The sequence below is a fragment of the Mirounga angustirostris genome, unplaced genomic scaffold (genome assembly GCF_029215605.1).
Source record: "Mirounga angustirostris isolate CCGP_5_RB_7025 unplaced genomic scaffold, mMirAng1.0.hap1 SCAF_12, whole genome shotgun sequence".
In the NCBI taxonomy this organism is placed as follows: Eukaryota; Metazoa; Chordata; class Mammalia; order Carnivora; family Phocidae; genus Mirounga; species Mirounga angustirostris.
In genome coordinates this window covers 65,656,004-65,677,493 of record NW_026991720.1, presented here as the reverse complement: position 1 = coordinate 65,677,493, position 21,490 = coordinate 65,656,004, and the positions used below count along the sequence as shown (strand labels likewise).

The 21,490-nt window shown below is 37.3% G+C and overlaps 1 protein-coding gene across 10 annotated transcripts in view; it reads left to right on the top strand.

Moving 5' to 3' along the window:
- Window positions 1-1,824: 1,824 nt before the first annotated feature.
- Window positions 1,825-21,490, top strand: part of MIOS (meiosis regulator for oocyte development) — a 37,609-nt gene continuing 17,943 nt past the window's right edge. For 7 of the 10 annotated variants that reach the window (XR_010406517.1, XR_010406520.1, XR_010406519.1 and 4 more), the window contains exons 1-6: window positions 1,825-2,033; window positions 3,000-3,096; window positions 7,981-9,322; window positions 9,652-9,750; window positions 17,222-17,476; window positions 19,693-19,862. Coding sequence is in view for 6 of the 10 variants with exons in the window: in XM_064575219.1 (XP_064431289.1) it covers window positions 8,029-9,322; window positions 9,652-9,750; window positions 17,222-17,476; window positions 19,693-19,862 (1,818 nt within the window). In the remaining 4 variants the exon portion in view is untranslated. The other 3 variants (XM_045864658.3, XM_045864660.3, XM_045864659.3) reach the window with 3 other exon arrangements.

Sequence of the window (21,490 nt, the reverse complement as noted above, 5' to 3'; positions counted from 1 at the left end):
TGCCATTTTCCAGACAGCTGGAAGGAGGAGGAGGAAGTAGATGTTGAGCAGCTTCTCTTTTAAGGGACAGGATCCATTTCTGTTCATATCTCATTGGTCACAACTTTCTGATATAGCCATACCTAGCTGAAAGGGAGGTCCTTCAAGGAATTGTCCTCTCTAACTGGGTCACCAAGTGCCTTGCTAACATTTGGGGGTGGAGGTATAATGGAATGAAAACTGGTGATGTGGAGCATATATTCGAGAAGGGGAAGACAACTATACACAAATAAAGAGCAGTTTTGGTGAAGAAGTGGCATGAAGGCCTGAGAAGAGTAAATTTGGGGGGAAAACAGGAGGATGTAGGATTACGAGAACCAGTATGGCCTTCTTCTTAGAGGATAAAAATGGGAGTGACTTGAACATATGTTGAAGGTGAAGAAGCAGTAGAAATGGAGAGGTTTAAGACACACAGAAAAGGAGAAATTGATGGTGCAAGGTCCCAGAAGAGGAGAAATATATAGGGTCTCTCCTCTTCCTCTGTGTCAAGTAGAAGAAGGTAAGAATGGGAGTGAATGATGATGTTGGGGGCAGGAAAGAGAAAATAATAGGAAGCTGTGGGGAATTCCTACCTAATAGCTTAAATTCTTTCTGAAGTAGGAAGCAGCGTCATGTCCTGAGGGCAGACTATGTATACAGTAGAATGGGTAAGGAAGAGACTTGTATTGATCTGGAAATATGGGGCTGAGGCCTGAACCACTGAGAAGATGGGCAAGATAGCGTTTGAAGTGGTGAATCTTATGGTATCTCCCTGCAGCTGTACAGAACTTTCTTCGGCCTCCAACTTCTCCAAAGGCAGGAATGAATTATGGGAACCAGAAACCTAGAATCCTCTTTCTCCCCCACTCTCTTAAGTCAATCATCAAGCTCTGTTCATTCCATCTTCTAAATATTGCCCACACACTTCTCTCCACCCCCACTCTCCATACCACCGGTAGTTTGGATTACCATGATCTCTCATTGGGCTGCTAACGCCATCCTTCCCTTTTCTCCCTGAAAAACTGATCACACAACTTGCCTAGTTAAAAATCTTCCGTGACTGCGCCATTGCCTATAGGGAAAAGTCCACCCAAACTCACTAACCTCGTTTCCAAATGCCTTTCTGATACAGCATCTTAATTTCTCCCCACTTCCTCTGCTCATCCATCCATACTTCACTGCTTCCCCATTGAGATGCCATCCCTACTCAACCCGCACTTGCTCTTCCTCTGCCTTTAGAAGGCTCTTCTCTCCCAACCTCCTCCGCTGTTCCCTTTCCCATTTAATCCCATATTCATCCTTCTTGTGTCAGCCTAGTGGTCCACAAGAAAGCGTTCCTGACCTCCAACACTAAGGGGGCGCCCCTCCTGTGGAGCACTGTATTAGCCCTAACAAGTTATCACTGTTTTCTGCCGGGACCACGTCTTTTTTGTCACTCCAGTGTCCCCAGCATTCCAGCAATGTGCTAGGTACGCAATAGGCACTCAAGATGTGTTTGTGGAATGAGCAAATGAATGAATAAATCGTGAACCACATACCCTAGAGTTTCTACTGCATCGATGGCCTGCAATAAATGGTTAATGCAAATTTAAAGTAATCAAATGAGCTGGAATGTATGTAGTACTAGAGATAACGCATCTCCGAGAGGCTGTGTCCGGGATACCTCCCGCAGGTGCGCGTGCCCGGGATACCGCCACCAAGCCGCAGGGGCGGGGCCACCGGGGGTGCGCTGGAGCGCTCGGCCGGAAGGCGGGGCCTCCGGGGCAGTAGCCCCGCCCCGGGGCGGTGCGACTCCCCGACGACGGAAAGGCGGGGCTCACGGGCGGGGAACTCCCCTTGCAAGACCGAGCGCGTCCGCGCGTCCCGGAGGCGCGCGGTGTTGGGGTCTTGGGCCCCGGCCGGGTGACCCAGGTTACTAGCCGCGGCCGCCATCTTGCCCGCGTGCGGACTCCCACGGCGGGAGGGGCGGTGACCGGGCCGGAAGTGGCTGTGCAGCGGCCGCGCTGCCTCCTCAGGTCAGTGAGTTGTGGGTCAGGCCGCGTCTAGGCATTCCCAACGCGGAGGCCCGGTGCATGGGCTCGCGTGTGCCGGGGCCACCGCGAGGGGCCCGGGAAAGCCCAGTTAAAAGGCCTGGGCGGGGGCCGGCCCGAGGGCCTCCTCGGAGCGGTGGCGCGGGGCGTCGTGTTCCGCGCTGCGGGATAACCGCGTCGGGCGGCCGGCCGGGCCTAGCGGGGAGCCTTGGAGCTGCGGGCGGACCTCCTCCGGGCCGCTGGGTCCGCGCTGCAGCCACACGCGCGGCGAGTTCGTGCGGAACCGCGCGTCCTGGCGTTGGACGGGAAGCTCAGCCAGGTGTCTGGAGCGTGGGAGTGGCCCTCAGGTTCCTGATTTACCCGGAATAGCAACGAGCCATGCTGTAGCTGTACTCTTTTAAATACTTCCTAAAGGGCCTGTCACCGGGTTAGCTGTGCTTTCTGCATGTACGACTAATGAAAATTCCCTAAGAGGATGAATAAAGCCATCCACGTGTGCCCCAAGCATTGCTAAATTGCTTAGCAAATGACAGCATTTACAGGCCTTTTGTATAACTACATTTTTAAAGGAAACTTATGAAGTGCCTCTCCTTGAAGATGGTGAGGGTGAAAATTTCTTTACTGTTGTTATTGTCATAGTAAGAAAAGGAGAAGACAACAACAAAAGGATGTGAAAGGGTGGTTGGGTACCTTGTACACTTCGTATTATGGATCGTCACTGTCCAGTAGCCACACGGGGTTGAGATATGCTTAAATGTAAAATGCACAGTGAATTTATAAGACTTGGCACCAAAGAAAAAACTCTCAATTTTTTACATTGATTACATGTGGAAAAGGGTATGTTTTTGATATGTTTGGTTAAATAAAATATATTGTTTAATTTCATCTCTTTTTCAGTGTGGCTACTAGAAACTTTTAAATTATGGCTAACACTGTATTTCTGTCGGACAGTGCTGTTAAAGATACTCTGGTGAAGAATGCAGAATCAACATGGCTTTCCTTTGCCCAGAAACCATTGATGGGAGGTGAACTCTTGTTAAACCTGGAGGTGAGGATGTAAATATAAACTGAATTATTGCAGATTTCACCCCTTCTCCTCCCAGTTTTCAATGTCTCCAACATTTGAAAACATTAACTTCCAGGGCTGCTGAAGGAAATCATAGTGATACTAATAGATATGTGATGTGAAGAACTCAATTTGTCACAACTTTGTGAGATGGAAGTAGGGTGGGTTCTTTCTCTTATTTTATAGTCTTGGTGTATTAACAGACTTGTTAGAGTCTAGCCAAGAGTGGGAGGTCCTCTGACTCCAGTTTCAATTTTCTTTGCTTTTCATCATATTCCTAGTCATCTGTGTTCATGTGTCAAGATCCATCTGAATTGTGTGTTGGATTGTAAAGAAATATATTTCTTAAAAGGGTGCTTATGGATGTACCTCTCTCTTCAGGGCCAGCTTTGTGATATGCAACCTGTGCAGTCATATAAGGCCCATCGTTTAGAAGGGCTGGTACTTGGTTTACTGCTTTGTGTCACCACCTTGAAATTCTTAATAATTTTTGAATAAGGGGGCCCTGTATTTTCATTTTGCACTGGACCTTGCAAATGATTTAGTTGATTTTTTATTCTGCAGTAATCTAGGATGGGAGTTGGGAAGTGTTGGACAAGAACTAAAACATCTGGTCTTCACTTTACTCCTATGTGAAACAAGAAGAGCTTGCCAGTCTCTCTCCAGTTTTGTGATTCTGTATGAATTACTGTGATCAGGTTTTGTGGCTGGTAGTATAAACATTGTACATGCATAATAACATTAGGAGAAATGCTGATATTCCTCCATTGAGTGTCATGCAAATCAAAGACTTTTTAAACTGTAGTAACACTTTTTTTTTTATGGTGGATTTTTCCATGTGCCACCAAGTTTTCTTATAGATCATCCATGTAAAGAATATGATTAGAGGGTGGAGGCCTATATTAAAAGTGTGATTATTTGAGCATTTATCTTTTGATAAGATAAGAAGATAGGCCAGATCTCCAGATACCTCCATTTAAGAGGTTTCCTCTGTCTGTGAAGACATGAGTGTGAACCCTTACTTGACAGTATCTGTTCCTTCTTTTTGTTGTCTTAGCTACATCCTGTTGCATGAGGTGCCTCTTCCTTCTCATTCCTAAATTTTTAAATTCTCTTTAAGATTGCACATAACTTCAGCATTAGCATGCAGGCTTTATTAGATCAGTTTATTAGTCTGCTTGGGCTGCCATATCAAAAGACCATAGAGTAGGTGGCTTAAATAGAAGAAATTTATTTTCTCACAGTTCTCACAGGTTGGAAGCCCAAAATCAGGGTGCCACTGTGATCTGGTTCTGGTGAGAGTTCTTTTCTTGGCTTATAGATAGCTGCCTTCTCACTGTGTCCTCACATGGTGGAGAGAGAGCTCTGTTCTCTCTTCCTCTTTTTATAAGGGCACCAGTTCTATCAGTTTAGCACTCTACCCTTAATGACCTCCTTAAACTCTATAATCACCCTCTTAAAGGGTCTTTTTCTAATACTGTCACACTGGGGATTAGGGCTTCAACATGAATTTTTGGGGGGGCACAGTTTAGTCTGTAGCAACCAGGGAGCTTATCTTTCTCTGTTCACTACCATGTTCTTAGCATTTAGAACAGTTTCTAGTACATACACTATGCTCAATAAATATTTACAGAATAAATGAAAGACAGGTATTAGAGTGATCCTCTCTTAGGGTGGTTCATTGTGGGCTCTTGCCCATATTGGAACCAGTTATGACAGTGGGCACTTCGCTCTTGGCTGAAGCCAGTCTCTACTAGGAAGGATAAGGCATGGAAGCATGAGGAGATTGGTAAAACTTGGACATAGCAGTGTGAGAAATGTCAGATGGAACATTTAACAAATAATTATTAAGTGCCTAGCCCTAGGCTGGGTATCAGAGGTATAAATGGAGAACAAGATACTTTTCCTGCTTTTACAGCGTTTATAATTTAGTAGGAGAGACAGGGTGATGTAAAGGAAGGAATACTGTTCGCTGAGAGTACTATCTAAGTAACCTGACAGACCAGAGAGGGGAAAGAGGATATTTGATGTCAACCATGATGTTTAAGAGATGGTCAAGCATGTGTTAATTTGGCCTAGAAGGGAGGGAAGAATGCTCCATTTGCAAAGTAGTGGTGATGGAGGGCAGAGGGAGATTACATTCCAGGAACTGAAAAGAAGAACAGCATAGCTAGAACATAGCAAGGAGGAAAATGGTGTGCCTTGATGCCAAAGCAGTAGGTAGAGAGCAAAGCATTTAGGATTTTATAGGTTATATTGAATATTTGGAACTCTATACTAAGAGCAGTTGGAAACCATTAGAGGTTTTAAGTAGGGATTGTATAACCTGGCTAAGTTTGCGTTTTAGAAAGGTCCCTGTGATACTACATAAAGATGAATTTCATAGGCCTGAGTATACAAATGAGTAAAAGAATTGCTGAATCAACACCATAGGCCAAGGATGTTGCATACCTTAATTTCTTATGGAATCAGTCCTCAGAGCTGTGGAGACTTGGCAGCCTGAGTGGAGGAAAGAAGAGTAAATAATTGGGTTGATCTAGGCTTGGGGAAGACAAACTGAAAGTGGCAAAAAAAAATGAAGAAATTGAGGGTCTAGTAAAAATATAATTGAAATGACACATCTTGAGCATCAGACCTCTTAAGGAAGGAAATAAACCAGTATAAGAATTCTTAGAAGTTTTTCCCAGTCATCTAAATTGTATGAGTATATTGAATTCTGGACTGATAATTCCTGACTGAAAGTTTTACAAGATCAAAAAGTAAAGGAAGTATGTTTGAGCTGAGTTTATTTAGTGTATCTGTATTAGGAGTCTGAGCGTGGCTCTACATCTGGTACAGGGGATCAGGGGATGAATGAATCCATAGCTTCACCTTTTAATAACTGACAACATGGCTGTACAGATTCTAATTGCCATGAAGACACTAAATGTCTTTGTCCTTTTTTAATCCAGACTATAACCTCTAGCCAGAACTGGTTAGAAACAGACATTTAAATTTTTGTTAAGTAACTTTTGCTTTTAAAATACCACTTCTTTTAATTTTTTTAAAAATGTATTTATTTGAGAAAGAGTGTGTGCATGGGCACATGTGCAGGTATGGTGAGGGGCAGAGGGAGAGAATCTTCAAGCAGACATCCCCCCGAGCGTGGAGCCTGAAGGGGGGCTTGATCTCATGACCCATGACATCATGGCCTGAGCCAAAACCAGGAGTCAGTCACTTTAACCAACTGAGCCACCCAGGCACCCCTAAAATACCACTTTTAACATAGCTGTTTTTAGTTTGTGTTTAAATGACTATCATCTTTTCAAAATTCCATGTCAATATTAATCAAAGTTTATAGAATTGAAAACTGGAAGAGCCTTTAATGATCACTTAATTCGCTTCCCAAATGCAGTGTGTGTACCACTGGTCATAAACAGGATGATTTTAGGTAAAACATAATCAAGCATTTTTTTAAAATTCCAATATAGTTAACATATCAAGCATTTTAGGGGTGCTTGGATGGCTCAGTCACTTAAGTGTCTGCCTTTGGCTCAGGTCATGATCCCTGGGGTCCTGGGATCGAGCCCTGCATCGGGCTCCCTGCTCAGTGGGGAGCCTGCTTCTCCTCTCCCTCTGCCCATCCCCACCACTCATGTTCTCTCTCTCTCTCAAATAAATAAATAAAACCTTTAAAAAATATATTAAGCATTTTAATAGTTACTCATTTATTTTAATGTGTCTTAGAAAAAAATATTTAGTATACCATACCTATGATTCATGGACTTCAGGTTGAGGTTAAAATCGATTCTTATTTTAAATATAGTCCCTTTAAATAAAAATATTGAATAAAAGTAGGTGGTAGATTAATGAATTTGGGAAACACTAATCTAAACCAACTCTTTTGCTATATAGATGAGACAACAAAAGGACCCCTAATCACAAAGGCCCTTCTGTGGTGTGTAGGTAATATATGTCAGAGCTAGCAATAGAAGTTAACTCTAATACATGCTACTGTTAATTCTGCCATATTGGGTTGCTTCTTACTGTTGAAACTTGAGGAAGAGACCTGTCTTAATAGTGGCATTGTACTTTAAATCTTCATTGTCTGTTATGGTGGCCACATGTGGCTATTTATATTAAAAATAAATGAAAAGTAAGTTAAGATTTAAAATTTGTATTAGTCACATTTCTTGTGCTTGGTTAGCCACATGTGGCTAGTAGCTACCCTATTGGACAGTACAACTAGAAAACATTTCTATCACTGCAGAAAATTCTGTTGAGGGGCACCTGGGTGGCTCAGTCGTTAAGTGTCTGCCTTCAGCTCAGGTCATGATCCCAGGGTCCTGGGATTGAGCCCCACATCAGGCTCCCTGTTCAGTGGGAAGCCTGCTTCTCCCTCTCTCACTCCCCCTGCTTGTGTTCCTTCTCTCGCTGTGTCTCTCTCTGTCAAATAAATAAATAAAATCTTAAAAAAAAAAAAAAATTCTGTTGAATAGTGCTGCTGTAAACTGTTGCTAAAGAACATGATCCATAACCCTTTAAAGTTTTATCCCCTTCAAAGAAATGATGCTTATTAATTTGCTCACCATACTGAAGTTCTGTTAACCCTGAGGTTAATGAAGTTACTAGTAAGAGTGCAATTAAAATAATTGATCATGGGAAATAAGGCCAAAATGTAGTTCTCAGAATCTTAGCACCTCATCTTCTTGGGGGAAGTTCTTTTTCCCTTTTTAATCAATAAATATTGTCATGAATTCATAGCAGTTAGAATAAATATATTGAAAGACAGAGTACTTGTATAGAGAATTTCCTGACTTTCCGAATAGTTTATTCATCTTAGAATTGTATTCTGTTAAGATTTTAAAACTTTTTATTTTTAAACAGATTTTCAGTGAATGGACCTAACTGGACTCTTTGAGGACATCAATAAACATGAGCGGTACCAAACCTGATATATTGTGGGCACCACACCAAGTTGATAGATTTGTTGTATGTGACTCTGAACTGAGCCTTTATCATGTGGAATCTACTGTGAATTCAGAACTCAAAGCTGGATCTTTACGTTTATCTGAAGACTCTGCGGCTACGTTACTATCAATAAATTCAGATACACCATATATGAAATGTGTTGCCTGGTATCTTAATTATGATCCTGAATGTCTCCTAGCAGTTGGACAAGCAAATGGTCGAGTTGTACTTACAAGTCTTGGTCAAGATCATAACTCAAAATTCAAAGATTTGATAGGAAAAGAATTTGTTCCAAAACATGCACGACAATGTAATACCCTTGCGTGGAATCCATTGGATAGTAACTGGCTTGCTGCTGGGCTAGATAAACATAGAGCTGATTTTTCGGTGCTGATTTGGGATATTTGCAGCAAATATACTCCTGATATAGTTCCCATGGAGAAAGTGAGACTTTCAGCAGGTGAAAATGAAACAACATTATTAGTAACAAAACCTCTTTATGAATTAGGACAAAATGATGCTTGTCTCTCTCTTTGTTGGCTTCCACGAGACCAGAAACTTCTCCTTGCTGGTATGCATCGTAACTTAGCAATATTTGATCTTCGGAACACAAGCCAAAAGATGTTTGTAAATACAAAAGCTGTTCAGGGTGTGACAGTAGATCCCTACTTCCATGATCGTGTTGCTTCCTTCTATGAAGGTCAGGTTGCAATATGGGATCTAAGGAAATTTGAGAAGCCAGTTTTGACTTTGACTGAGCAACCAAAGCCCTTAACAAAAGTAGCATGGTGTCCAACTAGGACTGGTCTGCTTGCCACTTTGACAAGGGATAGTAATATTATTAGATTATATGATATGCAGCACACACCCACTCCTATTGGAGATGAAACTGAACCCACAATAATTGAAAGAAGTGTGCAACCTTGTGACAATTACATTGCTTCCTTTGCTTGGCATCCAACCAGTCAAAATCGAATGATAGTTGTAACTCCCAACCGAACAATGTCTGACTTCACTGTTTTTGAAAGGATATCTCTTGCCTGGAGCCCAATTACATCTTTAATGTGGGCTTGTGGTCGTCATTTGTATGAATGTGCAGAAGAAGAAAATGATAATTCTTTAGAAAAAGATATAGCAACGAAGATGCGCCTTCGGGCTTTATCCAGGTACGGACTCGATACAGAACAGGTGTGGAGAAACCATATTTTAGCTGGAAATGAAGACCCACAGCTCAAGTCACTCTGGTATACCCTGCACTATATCCTTTTCATTATGAATTTCATGAGATGAATCAGGTAGAAATGTTCTTAAAATTTGCTGAAAGATCAGTTTGTAAATTTTATTCTGAATGTTTTATATGCAAATACAAGTTACATAATGCTAAAATTACAAAGTAAAAATTATTTAAAACTGTTGAACTTGAAATGCTGCTTTACAGATTGTGTAGAAGGAAAAGTTTATCTCTGCAATAAAGTAGGACCATCTTACTTTGGCTGACACCTATTATGAATTGGCTCCAAATCAAAATAAATTTAGCTTTGAAATATGTTATTATGCATCATTAGTATTTCCTATGCATTTAAATACTTATGAAGCAGTATACAGAAGATATGGATCAGAAGTCTCCAGGAAACAAAGGATCATTGGTTTATGCAGGAATTAAATCAATTGTAAAATCATCTTTGGGTAAGAAAATTCTATTTTATTTTCTAAAGTATAATTTTTATACTGTTATTTTTCCCCCTTTATCCCCATCATTGAGTTCAGAATAATGTGCATACATTTTTTTTTATTGTTTTGGGGGGTTTCTCGTTAGATATTTTAGTGAATTGTTGAGTTAAGTGCGTATTTTATATCCAGAATTCTTTTTGGGGGGGAGTCTTGATTCATTGAAGTGATACAGTCTTTCTAATCTATTCATTTATTCAGTGTTATTTTTTTTGAAGACCCATTTTGAGAGGTTTTACATTAGATGATTTATAGGATCCTGGTTGTTTGTTTGGATGTTACCACAGTATTTTGCTTTTATAAAAACTAAATAAAAAGACCTAATTGAAGGAGATCTCTTTATTGTGCTGCCCAAATGCTTTCACTTAGCTGTTTAATGGCAAGCTCTGGGTAACTATGTCATGAAGTATGGCCTTACCTGAAGGAGCCTTACCTGAAAGAGTCCTTGATGATTCAATGAGTATATGAGTTAATGCAGGGTTGAAATTGATCAACTGTTTGAGAATAAAGATGACAAAAGAGCCAAACTTAGTTTTTCACTGAACAGTTATTCTTATTGTTTTTTATTGGAATGGAATTGTGCATTATATTATAATGCTTTACCCAAACTAGGATTCAGTATCTAGCTTTTGATAGCAATCCAAATTTGGGCTCAAGTCAAGCTGCTAGAAAAGTAGTTTATATTATTCAAAGAGTGGCAGTTCAAGTAATTGGTCTTTAATAGGATTTTCATAAATACTATACAAATAATACAAAATACAAAAAATACTAATTTTAATAAGAATAGGTTAAGCATTTCAATTAAACTGTTATTTAAAAAAATTTAAAGGACTTTCACATTGCTTTGTCCCACATTGCTGAAGATGCAGTAGACACTATTTGATAGATTTCATTTTGGTATTTTCTCACTAGCTCTCCACCAAAAAAGTAACTTTTATTATAAATAAATTTATTATAAATAAAATACATGGGTCCAATTAGAAACTTCCACTTTTATTAATATAAGTAAAAGGGCAGATATACTGTAATATCCCTGTAAATGAGCCTGCTCATGACTTTAGAACTGCTACTGCAAAGATTTAAACACCGAGTTTATAGAATTTTTAATATTTTTGCTATATAGTAGGTCAGGCCTCATAGCATTCTCAGTTATTCTGAGGTTTATTATTGTTTTTGTTGTATTTTGATATATTTTAGGGGAAAACCTACAAACTGCCTCTGAGGAAAAGCAAGAGGAAAAATAGAATATATTTCTGCTGCAGTAGAGAGAAACTGAATGTCTTGAATTAAGAGTAATCTTTACCCAGATTAAAAAACTACATTGGAAAGATTTCCTCATTGCTAGACTTTCAGCTTTTTTTTTTTTGTTTTGGTTTAGATATTTTTGTTTCTACAGCCCCAAAGTGAAAAGTAGAGAAATGACTGTCAAAGGTGGCACATGTGGAATTCAATTTTTTATCTGGCCATACTTCTTTCTTTAATAGTATCTCATGATTCAACACATAGTCAAGTCATTGGGCCATCTTGCTCACTGTATTAGAGCACACAGTGAAATTTTAACTTTGGTGATAAATATTATATACTGAGTGCTTACTGTGAATTAGACATGCTAATTGCTTTCCCCATGTTACATTATTTAATTCTTACAATTATAGTATGAGGTAAATTTATTCAGCAAATATTTATTATTTGCTTATTATATGCTAAGAATTGTCCTTGGAATAATAAGATATAACTGTCAACAATCTAAGTCTCTTCCCCCATAGACACTGAACAAGGTAGATATTACCCATGTTCTTGAGAAGTTTACATTCTAGTTCAGAATATGAACAAGTAACTAGGCAATTTACCATGAGGAAGAACAAACAGTTATGTATAGAAGAATCCTAATGTGGGTGTAAGGGTTAGAAAGGGTTCCATGGAGGAGGTAAAAACAAAGACAAGGAAGGTCCAGACAGGGAGCAGCATATGCAATTAACCCAGAGGAGAAGGGAGCATAGCACATTTCAGTATTGCTGGAACAGTGTGAGAAAGGAAATGAGGAAAGAACGGAGACTAGAAAGGTAAGCAGTGGGGTAAGTAACTCAGGACTTAGAAATCATGGTAAGAATTTAAGGAGATTTATCATCCTATAACAAAGGGAAACCAAGGAAAGATTTTGAAGAGTCTTGACAGAATTTGATTTGTGTTTTAGAGCTGTTGCTATGTGTGGAATGAATTGGAGAGGATCAAACAGGGACCTCAGATAAAAGTCACAGTAATTAGGGGCACCTGGGTGGCTCAGTCAGTTACGTGTCTGCCTTCGGCTCAGGTGGTAATCTCAGGGTCCTGGAATCAAGCCCCCCTAGTCAGGCTCCTCGCTCAGCGGTGAGTCTGCTTCTCCCTCCCTTTGCCCCTTCCCCCTGCTCATGCGCGCGCGCTCTCTCTCTCTCAAATGAATAAACTATTTTAAAAATAAAAGCCACAGTAATTAGGCAAGACATGAGGGTGTTCCTACCAGTGGCAGAGAAGCTAGAGAAATGTGGATAAATTAGAGTGAGACAAAATTTAATGATTGAATAAAGGAGATGGAGGGGAGGGAAAAGTGAAAGATAGCACACATATATATAGCTTAGGAAACTGGGTTAATACCAGTACCAGTTAATTACATAGGATTAACATAGGAAGAGTGCATTTGAGAAGAAAAAAAGTTTGTTTTGGAGAAAGTTGAATTTGAGAAAGCTAGGTGGAGATGTGCCGTAGGCAAGAAGTTCAGAGGAGGTTGAAGAAGTAGCCATCCATTTTAAATAATTCTTCCAAGAAATTTGACTAAATGAGGGAGGACAAAGGATATATAGTAAAAGCAGCAAGTGAATCTGGAGTCATAGGAGGGTTTTTGTGTTGCTTTGTTTTTGTTTTTAACATGGGATTGATTTAAGCAAGCCTAAATGGCTGATGTGAGGAAGCCCATACAAAGAGGTTGAAGATGCAGAGAAAAAGGACTTAGTGAAGAGCAAAATTCCTAGGAATATGACAGAGTGGGATCCTGAGCACAGGTGAAAAGATTAGCATTAACCTGTACCTCTGAAACAAATAATACGTTATATGTTAAAAAAAAAAACAACAAAAAACGATAGCAGGAGGGGAAGAATGAAGGGGGGGAAATCGGAGGGGGAGACGAACCATTAGAGACTCTGGACTCTGAGAAACAGGGTTCTAGAGGGGAGGGGGTGGGGGGATGGGTTAGCCTGGTGATGGGTATTAAAGAGGGCACGTTCTGCATGGAGCACTGGGTGTTATATGCAAACAATGAATCATGGAACACTACATCAAAAACTAAAAAAAAAAAAAAAAAGACTAGCATTAAATAGGAGGATGTACACTTTCTCCATACCAGCCAGAGGGGAAGGGGAAAGGTATGCAGGTTGTATAAGGTTTGGTGACTGGAGGCTGAGGAGCTTTCCCCTGATGGCTCCTCTTTTCTCAATGTAGTGGGTTTGCTTATTGAGAAGGAGCAGGTAGGCTGTAGAGAGAAGACACTGAGAAGAGGAGCCAGAGTTGTCTTGAGAAACATGGGAGGATTGTAGGGCAATGCTGTTTTGCCAGAACATAAAATAAAGGACAGTGGACTGAGAGAATTAGGGTATTGGCAAGATCATTTGTTGATCTTTGGGAGGGAAATGACAGAAGACTGATAAAAATATGAGGGATCAAGAGATTGTGAGGTTGAAAAATTTAGAAGTGAGATTTCTGGAAGGCTATGAGGTTGTGGTAAGAAAGTGGTTCTTATGAAGGAGGAACAATTTGGAGTATGTCTATGAAAGGAGTGGGTGAAGTCTTGGAGGTGTGAACCACTAGAGATAAGGAAGCAAAGGAACAGAGAGACTAGTTTATTGGGTGGACCAAGTGTTGAAGTCAACCAGGATGAGAATGCATGTTCTAAGAGAATGTTTAGTATAGTCTTGGGGAGAAGTGTTCATAATGTTGTTAATAATTATAGTTCTTTCCTTGTAGGATGGCAGAAAATTGCATAATAAATGTTGGTCAGCCTTCCATCCAATATGATGAAAATATTTTTTATACTTGAGGGGTAAATTCTGATCTAGAGACCTTGTCTCTTCAGAATTACTTTAATGGATAGAATAGATAGGACTTAATGTTTTTAACAACAAAATGTTCTTATAAACACTGGATAATTTTACTGCTTTGTTATGTAGATGTAAAAATGCAACAAATGAATATCTACAAATAGCATAGTGTCTGATTGCTTGGTGTAGTATTTGAAACCAGTTCTTAAAAAATGTTTTTTAATGTCTAAGTAAACTTGTTTCTCTCACACCCATCAATAAAATGCCGATTCTATTATTTATATATAGTGCAGTCTCAAATTTAGGGGATACAGTTTTGTCACTTTAGTATTGCATAACATGCGTAAATAGATTTTAATTCTTTTTTAGAGATAGTTAAAGTTGTATATTTTAAAATTCCTACATTGTTAAAAATAATGACTATACACTTAGAAATGCATAATATCGTATTGCTTATTTGATAACCCTAATTAACCTGTCAAACAGTTATCAAGCCATAAGAAGACCTCTAGACAACCAAAATACATGACACAATATCCAGGCATTTGACTTAGAGGATATTTTTCCACCTCTTAGTAATGAACTCTTTGGAGTCATATGTATTGATCTTTATTCCTTGACACACTTTCTGTAAAATAAAAACTCTAAGAAACTGGAATCTTACTAAGCTATGAGGATTTGTTTGAAAAAATGCTGCTTTTTGTTCAACTGTTTAAAATTGATATTTTTACCATTTAATATCCTCAGCATTGAATCCAGAATTTATAGGGGAGATATGAAAATAAATACCTTATGGTACATTGACAGCTTGTTCTACTTGAAATGTAGTACCTCCATTCTATCTAAATTTAAATTTGTTATTCAGAAAAGTAATGTATTTAATTTTTAACATACATGTTTTAACTTAATCATTATTTAAAATTTTCTAATAGTTCTTAAAATTTCACTTTCATATGCTAAAAGTGATTTTGTCTTGAGTAACTTTCCTCATGGTTGCAAAGAGAGCAGCATGCTTCTTCTTTTCAATGGGCAGGTGGTTCTCTTAAGGAAAGAAAACTTTTCAGAAGTCTCTTCCCGACCCCTTGAGCTAAATGGCAACAGTTTCCATCAGTAAGGTTAAAAATAAGTACTTTCAAGTGTAATTATTTAACTGTTTATTAAATTTCCAGAATTTTACAAATAACTCATCTTGAAACGTTTTCATAAAGCAGTGATATATAGCTTAAAATATGTCCTAACATGAATAATATTGCAGGCTTTTGCCACAGCCTAACATCATATAATGAAGTAAGTTATTTAAAAGTGTGAATTAGGTTTGGCGAGTTTAGACTTCGGCTCTGTACTAATTTTACTCTACCTATGTATTTAGACTAAATGGACTTTAAGAAATAATGTTTTGCATTACTTATATATGTATATATTTGATTTGTAAATGACAACTGATTCAATTGGGTTTTTTTAAAGATTTTATTTATTTAGAGAGGAAGAGAGAGAGAGAGAGCATGCACGTGGGGGGGGGCAGAGGGAGAAAGAGAAGCTCAAGCGGACTCCATGGTGAGCATGAGCCTAGTGCTGGGCTTGATCTCAGACCCTGAGATCATGACCTGAGCGGAAATCAAGAGTCAGATGCATAACTGATTGAGCTTAACTGACCGAGGCGCCCCCCCTGATTCATTTTTTAATATTTTCTCAATTTTGCTTGTGTTCATTTCTTTATTGCCTTGATCAGATGAGTATAGTTAAAGTCAACTTTGGACAGTATATTAGTTTTTATATTATACATTTATTATGTCATCATTTCCATGGGCTGGAGTCTTGGCATACCTTCACAGGGTCCTCTGCTCAGGGTCTCACAAGGCTAAAATGAAGATGTTGGTCAAGTTTCTAGAGGTTGGAGTACTCTTCCCAGCTCATGTGGTTGTTGACAGAATTGATTCTTTGAGTTGTAGGACAGAAGTATCCTTGCTGGCTGTCACCAGGGGCTGCCCTCAGCTCCTAGAAGGTGCCCACGCTTTCTTGCCACACAGCCTTCTCACAACAAAGCAGCTTTTACTTCCAGTCCAGCTGGAGAATCTTTCTCATTTCCTCCAGACTCTTTTAGAGGTGTCACGTGGTTACGTCAGGCCCACACAGTATAATTTCCCTTTGATTAAGTCAGAGTCAATGGAGTAACAACCTTAATTACATCTCCAAAATGCTTTCACTTGTACTATCTTGTGTTATTTAGAAGCAAGTAACAGATTTCACCTGTACTCAAGGGAAGGGGATTATGCAAGGGTGTGGTTACTAGGGGGCAAGAATCATGGAGCCCATTTTACAATTCTGCCTACCACAGATAAGTTGAATTATTTCTTAAAACCTATTTATGTTGGATCTAGTTATTTACAAAGGTATAATTACTGTAGTATATATGAGTAGATAAACATAGAATTACTGTAAGTTACTTCTAATAAAAGATGTTTGTAATGTTGGACGTTCTTGCTGCCTAATTCATAATTTAGTTTATTCTGAAAATCCTTTTTGTTAAAATAACAACACATAATTCTACAATGACAATTTTGATGGTAAAACTTTGTAGAACATTTAAGAATTTGAGTTGCAATTAAGAGTCAAGTTTCATATTTATTTGTTTTACCTTAATTTAGTACCATTAGGTTCATCTGCCTGATTACAATCTAATGCTGGATGAATTATTTAGATTCCTTATGAAAAGAGAATGAGAATATAATGTCTTCTGACTTAGTGAAGAGGAAGAAACCTTCAAATCATTGCCATTGTATTTTAGCTTTAGTATTTAAACTTTTGAAGTACTTTTATATTTATTTCATTTTTTCATATATATGCATACAAAGAGATAGAAAATGGAAGATGGAGAGAGTGTGTACTGGATCTTAAGCACTGGGGATAACCTTTCAAATAGAAACAAGACGCCTGCCCTTTTGGAGCATATGTTCTAGCAGGAGAAGAGAGAAGTCTGAAAATTAATAAAATATGGTAGCTTACATTAGATCTAAAGGAAAGAGAGGACACGGTTTCACGTTAGATAGTAACAAGTGGCACTCTTAGATTAGGTGGTCAGGGGGGCTTCTGTGAAGCAGTGAGTCAAACTTTTATTGTTATCAAACATTAATTGTTCTTCCCGTAGCTCTTTTTGATATCTCAAGGAACTGTTCAACTTAACAACATGTAAAGTATGTTTTGTTTGTAGCATATTTTACATTTTTGCTGTCATGAGTTTGTAGTTAAGAAGTCAAATATCCAAAGTATGATGTTGAAATAATCTCTGTGTAAAACGGACTTATTTTCTAAATATATTTCAAAAAATAATAAAGCAACTAATATAAAAATACTTCTCCTTTTAGGAATGGTGGAAAGCAGCAGACATAATTGGAGCGGTTTGGATAAGCAAAGTGATACTCAGAATTTAAATGAAGAGAGAATCTTAGCTTTACAGCTTTGTGGGTGGATAAAGAAAGGAACGGATGTAGATGTAGGGCCATTTTTGAATTCCCTTGTACAAGAAGGGGAGTGGGAGAGAGCCGCTGCTGTGGCATTGTTCAACTTGGATATTCGACGAGCAATCCAAATCCTGAATGAAGGAGCATCTTCAGAAAAAGGTATTAGGTTATAGTCTAAGATAATCATAGTTCGTAGAAGCCTTTAAAGAAAAGATGCTGATAACTTTCAAATATTTAGTCAATATATTTGTGTAAATTTTTTTGAAAGAGAACACAGAACTGTATCTATGAAAGTATTAGCCCATCCCCTCTGTTTATGCCTTGGTTTATGTCTGTAAAGAACATAATGTGTCTAAAGACAAAATGTGTCTTAAGTACCGTTTTAGTAATATTACAGTGAATGCTCAAATGCATCCATTTTTAATGCTTTTTCTTTAAAAGACAATTCACATTTTTAAAAAATGTATTTTCTTGAAGATTAGGACTACTTCAGTTTGCAAGCATTCGTTTGTTTGCAAGCATTCTTATGGCAAACATTTGAGTGTATTTTTACTTCATCTTTTGGATGGTTATTGGTTGGCTTTTAGGAAACTCTAAATGACACTTTTAGTTAGACTAATCTAGAGTATTATAAAAATCATACTTTGAGCTGCAAAAATGCTTCTACTTGAGTCTGGTGATTTAAACATACTTTCCATTTAATATTTTTTTAAAAGGAAGAAACAGTGAAATGTGATAAAGTTTTTACTCTGACATTTTGCAAGAGAATACTCAGGCAAGTAAATTCAATCAAGAAATTCAGTTTTTTTTTCTTATGAGGAATATTTCACTTGAAAATAAGATGTATTTATATAGCTATTGATTTTTAATACACCTACCAAATTATTTCTGGTATTCAGAATGCTTAATTCTTAACCTGCTGGTCCATTTTGAAACCATTACAACCATTATGGTACAACCATTCTGTTGTACCATAGAGAAAAACATGAAATTAGCTATAATGTATTTACTTGCAGTAAAAAAGTTGAAAAAGCTAATGTTTTGCCCAGATTGGCCTCCTTTCCTTCACTTTTGCTCTAATGTAAGTCTTCCCCATTTGAGGGTACAATAGAAGATAAGGTGGCAATGAAAAAAATTTGATATTTAAAGCCATTTCTAATTATAATTTTGCTGCGACCTAGGAGCATGATACTTTCCTGTCATGTATACCTGGAAAATTTGATGTTAGATTTGAATACCTATACTATCAGTAGGGGAAAAGTATTTTTCCAGTGATTTCAATAACTTTAAGGACTTAAGAAAAGATTTCACTGAGTCAGATGTTCCCTCCAGTTGGAAATAAACTGTTTTGAGCAGGATTTAGGAAGATACTCCTTTGTTGTGGTGGTGGCTGTTAATCTTAAAAGACTTTATATCCGATTTAATAGACTAGGCAGAGGAAGCAAACACAAAGCAACTTGGGGAAAGTGTTTATAGAAATGAAGAACAAGGCCGTTTAATAACGTAAGTGGGAAATGCTGTTTTATTTGGAAAAGAAAGAAAATGATTAGGATCCAGGAACAGAATAAGAAAACTGCTATAATAAATGTACAAAATACTTAAGAGTAAAAATTAAAAGTGTATTTAGTTTTTTCTTAAAGGTGAACTTACGTTAGAAGGCTAGCCAGTCCATAGGGCTGACTGCCAGGTTAGCAGCTTATCAGTGACTATATAAACTGCTAAGAACTAATATTTAAAAGACTATTGATAACAAATACTTTGTTGCAAATGTGTCCACATACAATGCTATGGTAATGCTGATAGTTAATTTTGTCCTAGAAAAATTAAAAGTCTTAAACTATTATAAGAATGCTGAAATACTGGTTTTCAGAACATATACTTATGAGCATTATATACTTAGGAATAGGAAAACAAAGTAATTTTGAAAATTATAGTACCAAGGTACAGTAATATTTACTGTCAATGCTTTGAAATATGTCAACATAAATGAACTTGATAAGGCTATCAATGATTCTGGTAGTATGGCTTCACTTCTCTTCATTTAGGCCCTAAACAGTAACACTGTATAGGAACTGCCTGGAATGAGAACTTGAAAATTTTTTCTTTTTTTTTTTTTTTGAGAACTTGAAAATTTAAAGATGTGCTTGTCTTGCACAGGGTTAGCAATATGGGCAAAAGTTTTATAAATAAGAATGGACATTTTTGCTTGTGGTCCTTGCCAAATTTTCCAATCTGGATCAAAACCCTTAATTCTAGTGGGCTTATTTTTCTGTAGGTAAACATCACCCTCTGATCTTTGTTTATGGTTTAAGAACTGGAAGAGGAGGTATTAAGCTTTTGCTCACTTTGATTAGCTGACTATTTTTAATGTGCAGGTGATCTGAATCTCAATGTGGTAGCAATGGCTTTATCAGGATATACGGATGAGAAAAACTCCCTTTGGAGAGAAATGTGCAGCACTCTACGACTACAATTGAATAACCCGTATCTGTGTGTCATGTTTGCATTTCTGACAAGTGAGACAGGATCTTATGATGGAGTATTGGTAAGCTAATTTCTGTTTGAGAAGACTCCTTTTAAGTTAGGATTTTTTATCTAACCTTGTTAAAATTTTCAGATGTCCATTGCATAAAATATTGGTATTTTTTGCTGTATTTTGTATTATTTAAAATAAAGTATCTTAAATATTTTTGAGCAGCTCTTCTTGAATGTCATTTTACGGTTAGTTAGCTCATAATAAGCTTGATTTTTTTTTTAATAGTTTTAACAATATAATTACAGACCTAGAGGGCATAGGATTTATCCTTTAGCTTAAGAGCAGCTCTAGAATTCTACTATATGTAAACATAAGTTGTTTTTTTTTTTAAATCTGGTTTAAAAGTTTTACTGAGGTATAATTGATACATAATTACTACACCTGTGTTAAGTGTACAATTTGAGGCTTTTTCATGTGTATACACCCACTAAACCATAACCGTAATCAAAATAATAAACATATCTATTTCCCCCAAAAGTGTTCTCATGCCCCTTTGTAAGATCTCCTTCTAGACATTTAATATTCATTTTATCTCTCCAATCCCCCATCATCCTCAGGCAATCACTGATTTGATTTCTATCATTAAAGATAAGTTGGTAATTTCTAGAATTTTTTTTATAAACATAAGTTTTATATTGAACTGTAATTTTTTAAAAGTCCATATTTTTTATTTTAGTTAAGTAAACACATGATCAATTATGATCAGAATGACTGTATATCTTGTCCAAGTTAGTATTTGCATTTTCAGACATGTATGTACCAGTTTGGAAGATATGTGATCACACTACTTACAGTGAACTATTTCATTTTTTCATTATTTGGTCTTTCACTGCTTTTTCTCTCCTGCTTTAACCACCTATAACCACATCACCAAATAGGTTCTTTATCACAAAGTGGGGAAAGAATGAATGAAATGAGATATGTTTGTAAGTTTCAGTTATTGGGTTTTAAGCTTCACATTAGTACTACAACTTTCTTTGTATTGTTGGACTTCTTTCTATCACTGAGAAGAGCTTTCTAACATGAAATTTATTTCTGTGTTTGCCATTATAGCACTTCATATAAAAGACACATTGCTTGAATAATTGATTTGTCAGTCCCTAAGAATTTATAAAAACGTATTTTATTGAGATATCTTAATGAAAATTTTAATGTTGTTAGTGTCCATTTTGATGATTCCTTAGTTTATATATTTTGTCCATTACTTTTAATAAATGAACTGTTGAACTTTTCTAACCGCTTCAAATTAATATCCAAGAGTATGTTGGGGTTTTTGTTTTTACTATTACTCTTTTTTGTTAAATGGAATACTTTAAGTGTTGGATTGTGAAGAAATAAAAATAATACTTTCAGGAAGTAGTAAAGTATGGTGAAGACTAGAAAAATAAGTGGATTGTTCAAATTTTAAATTGATAGAGAAGTGTTCTTTAAATATTAAATTTCTGTATTTTAAATTAAATGACCTATTATAAATAGCCTCATTTTCTTATGCCTAAATTTGGGTTATTAGGTAGGGTATATCTTACCTTGAATAGGAAGTTCATATTTCCAAACTCCCTTGAGAGTGTACCTAATTATACTTTATGTAAATAATTATAATTAACATATCCTTGTATTAAAGATTGTTAAGTTGTAGT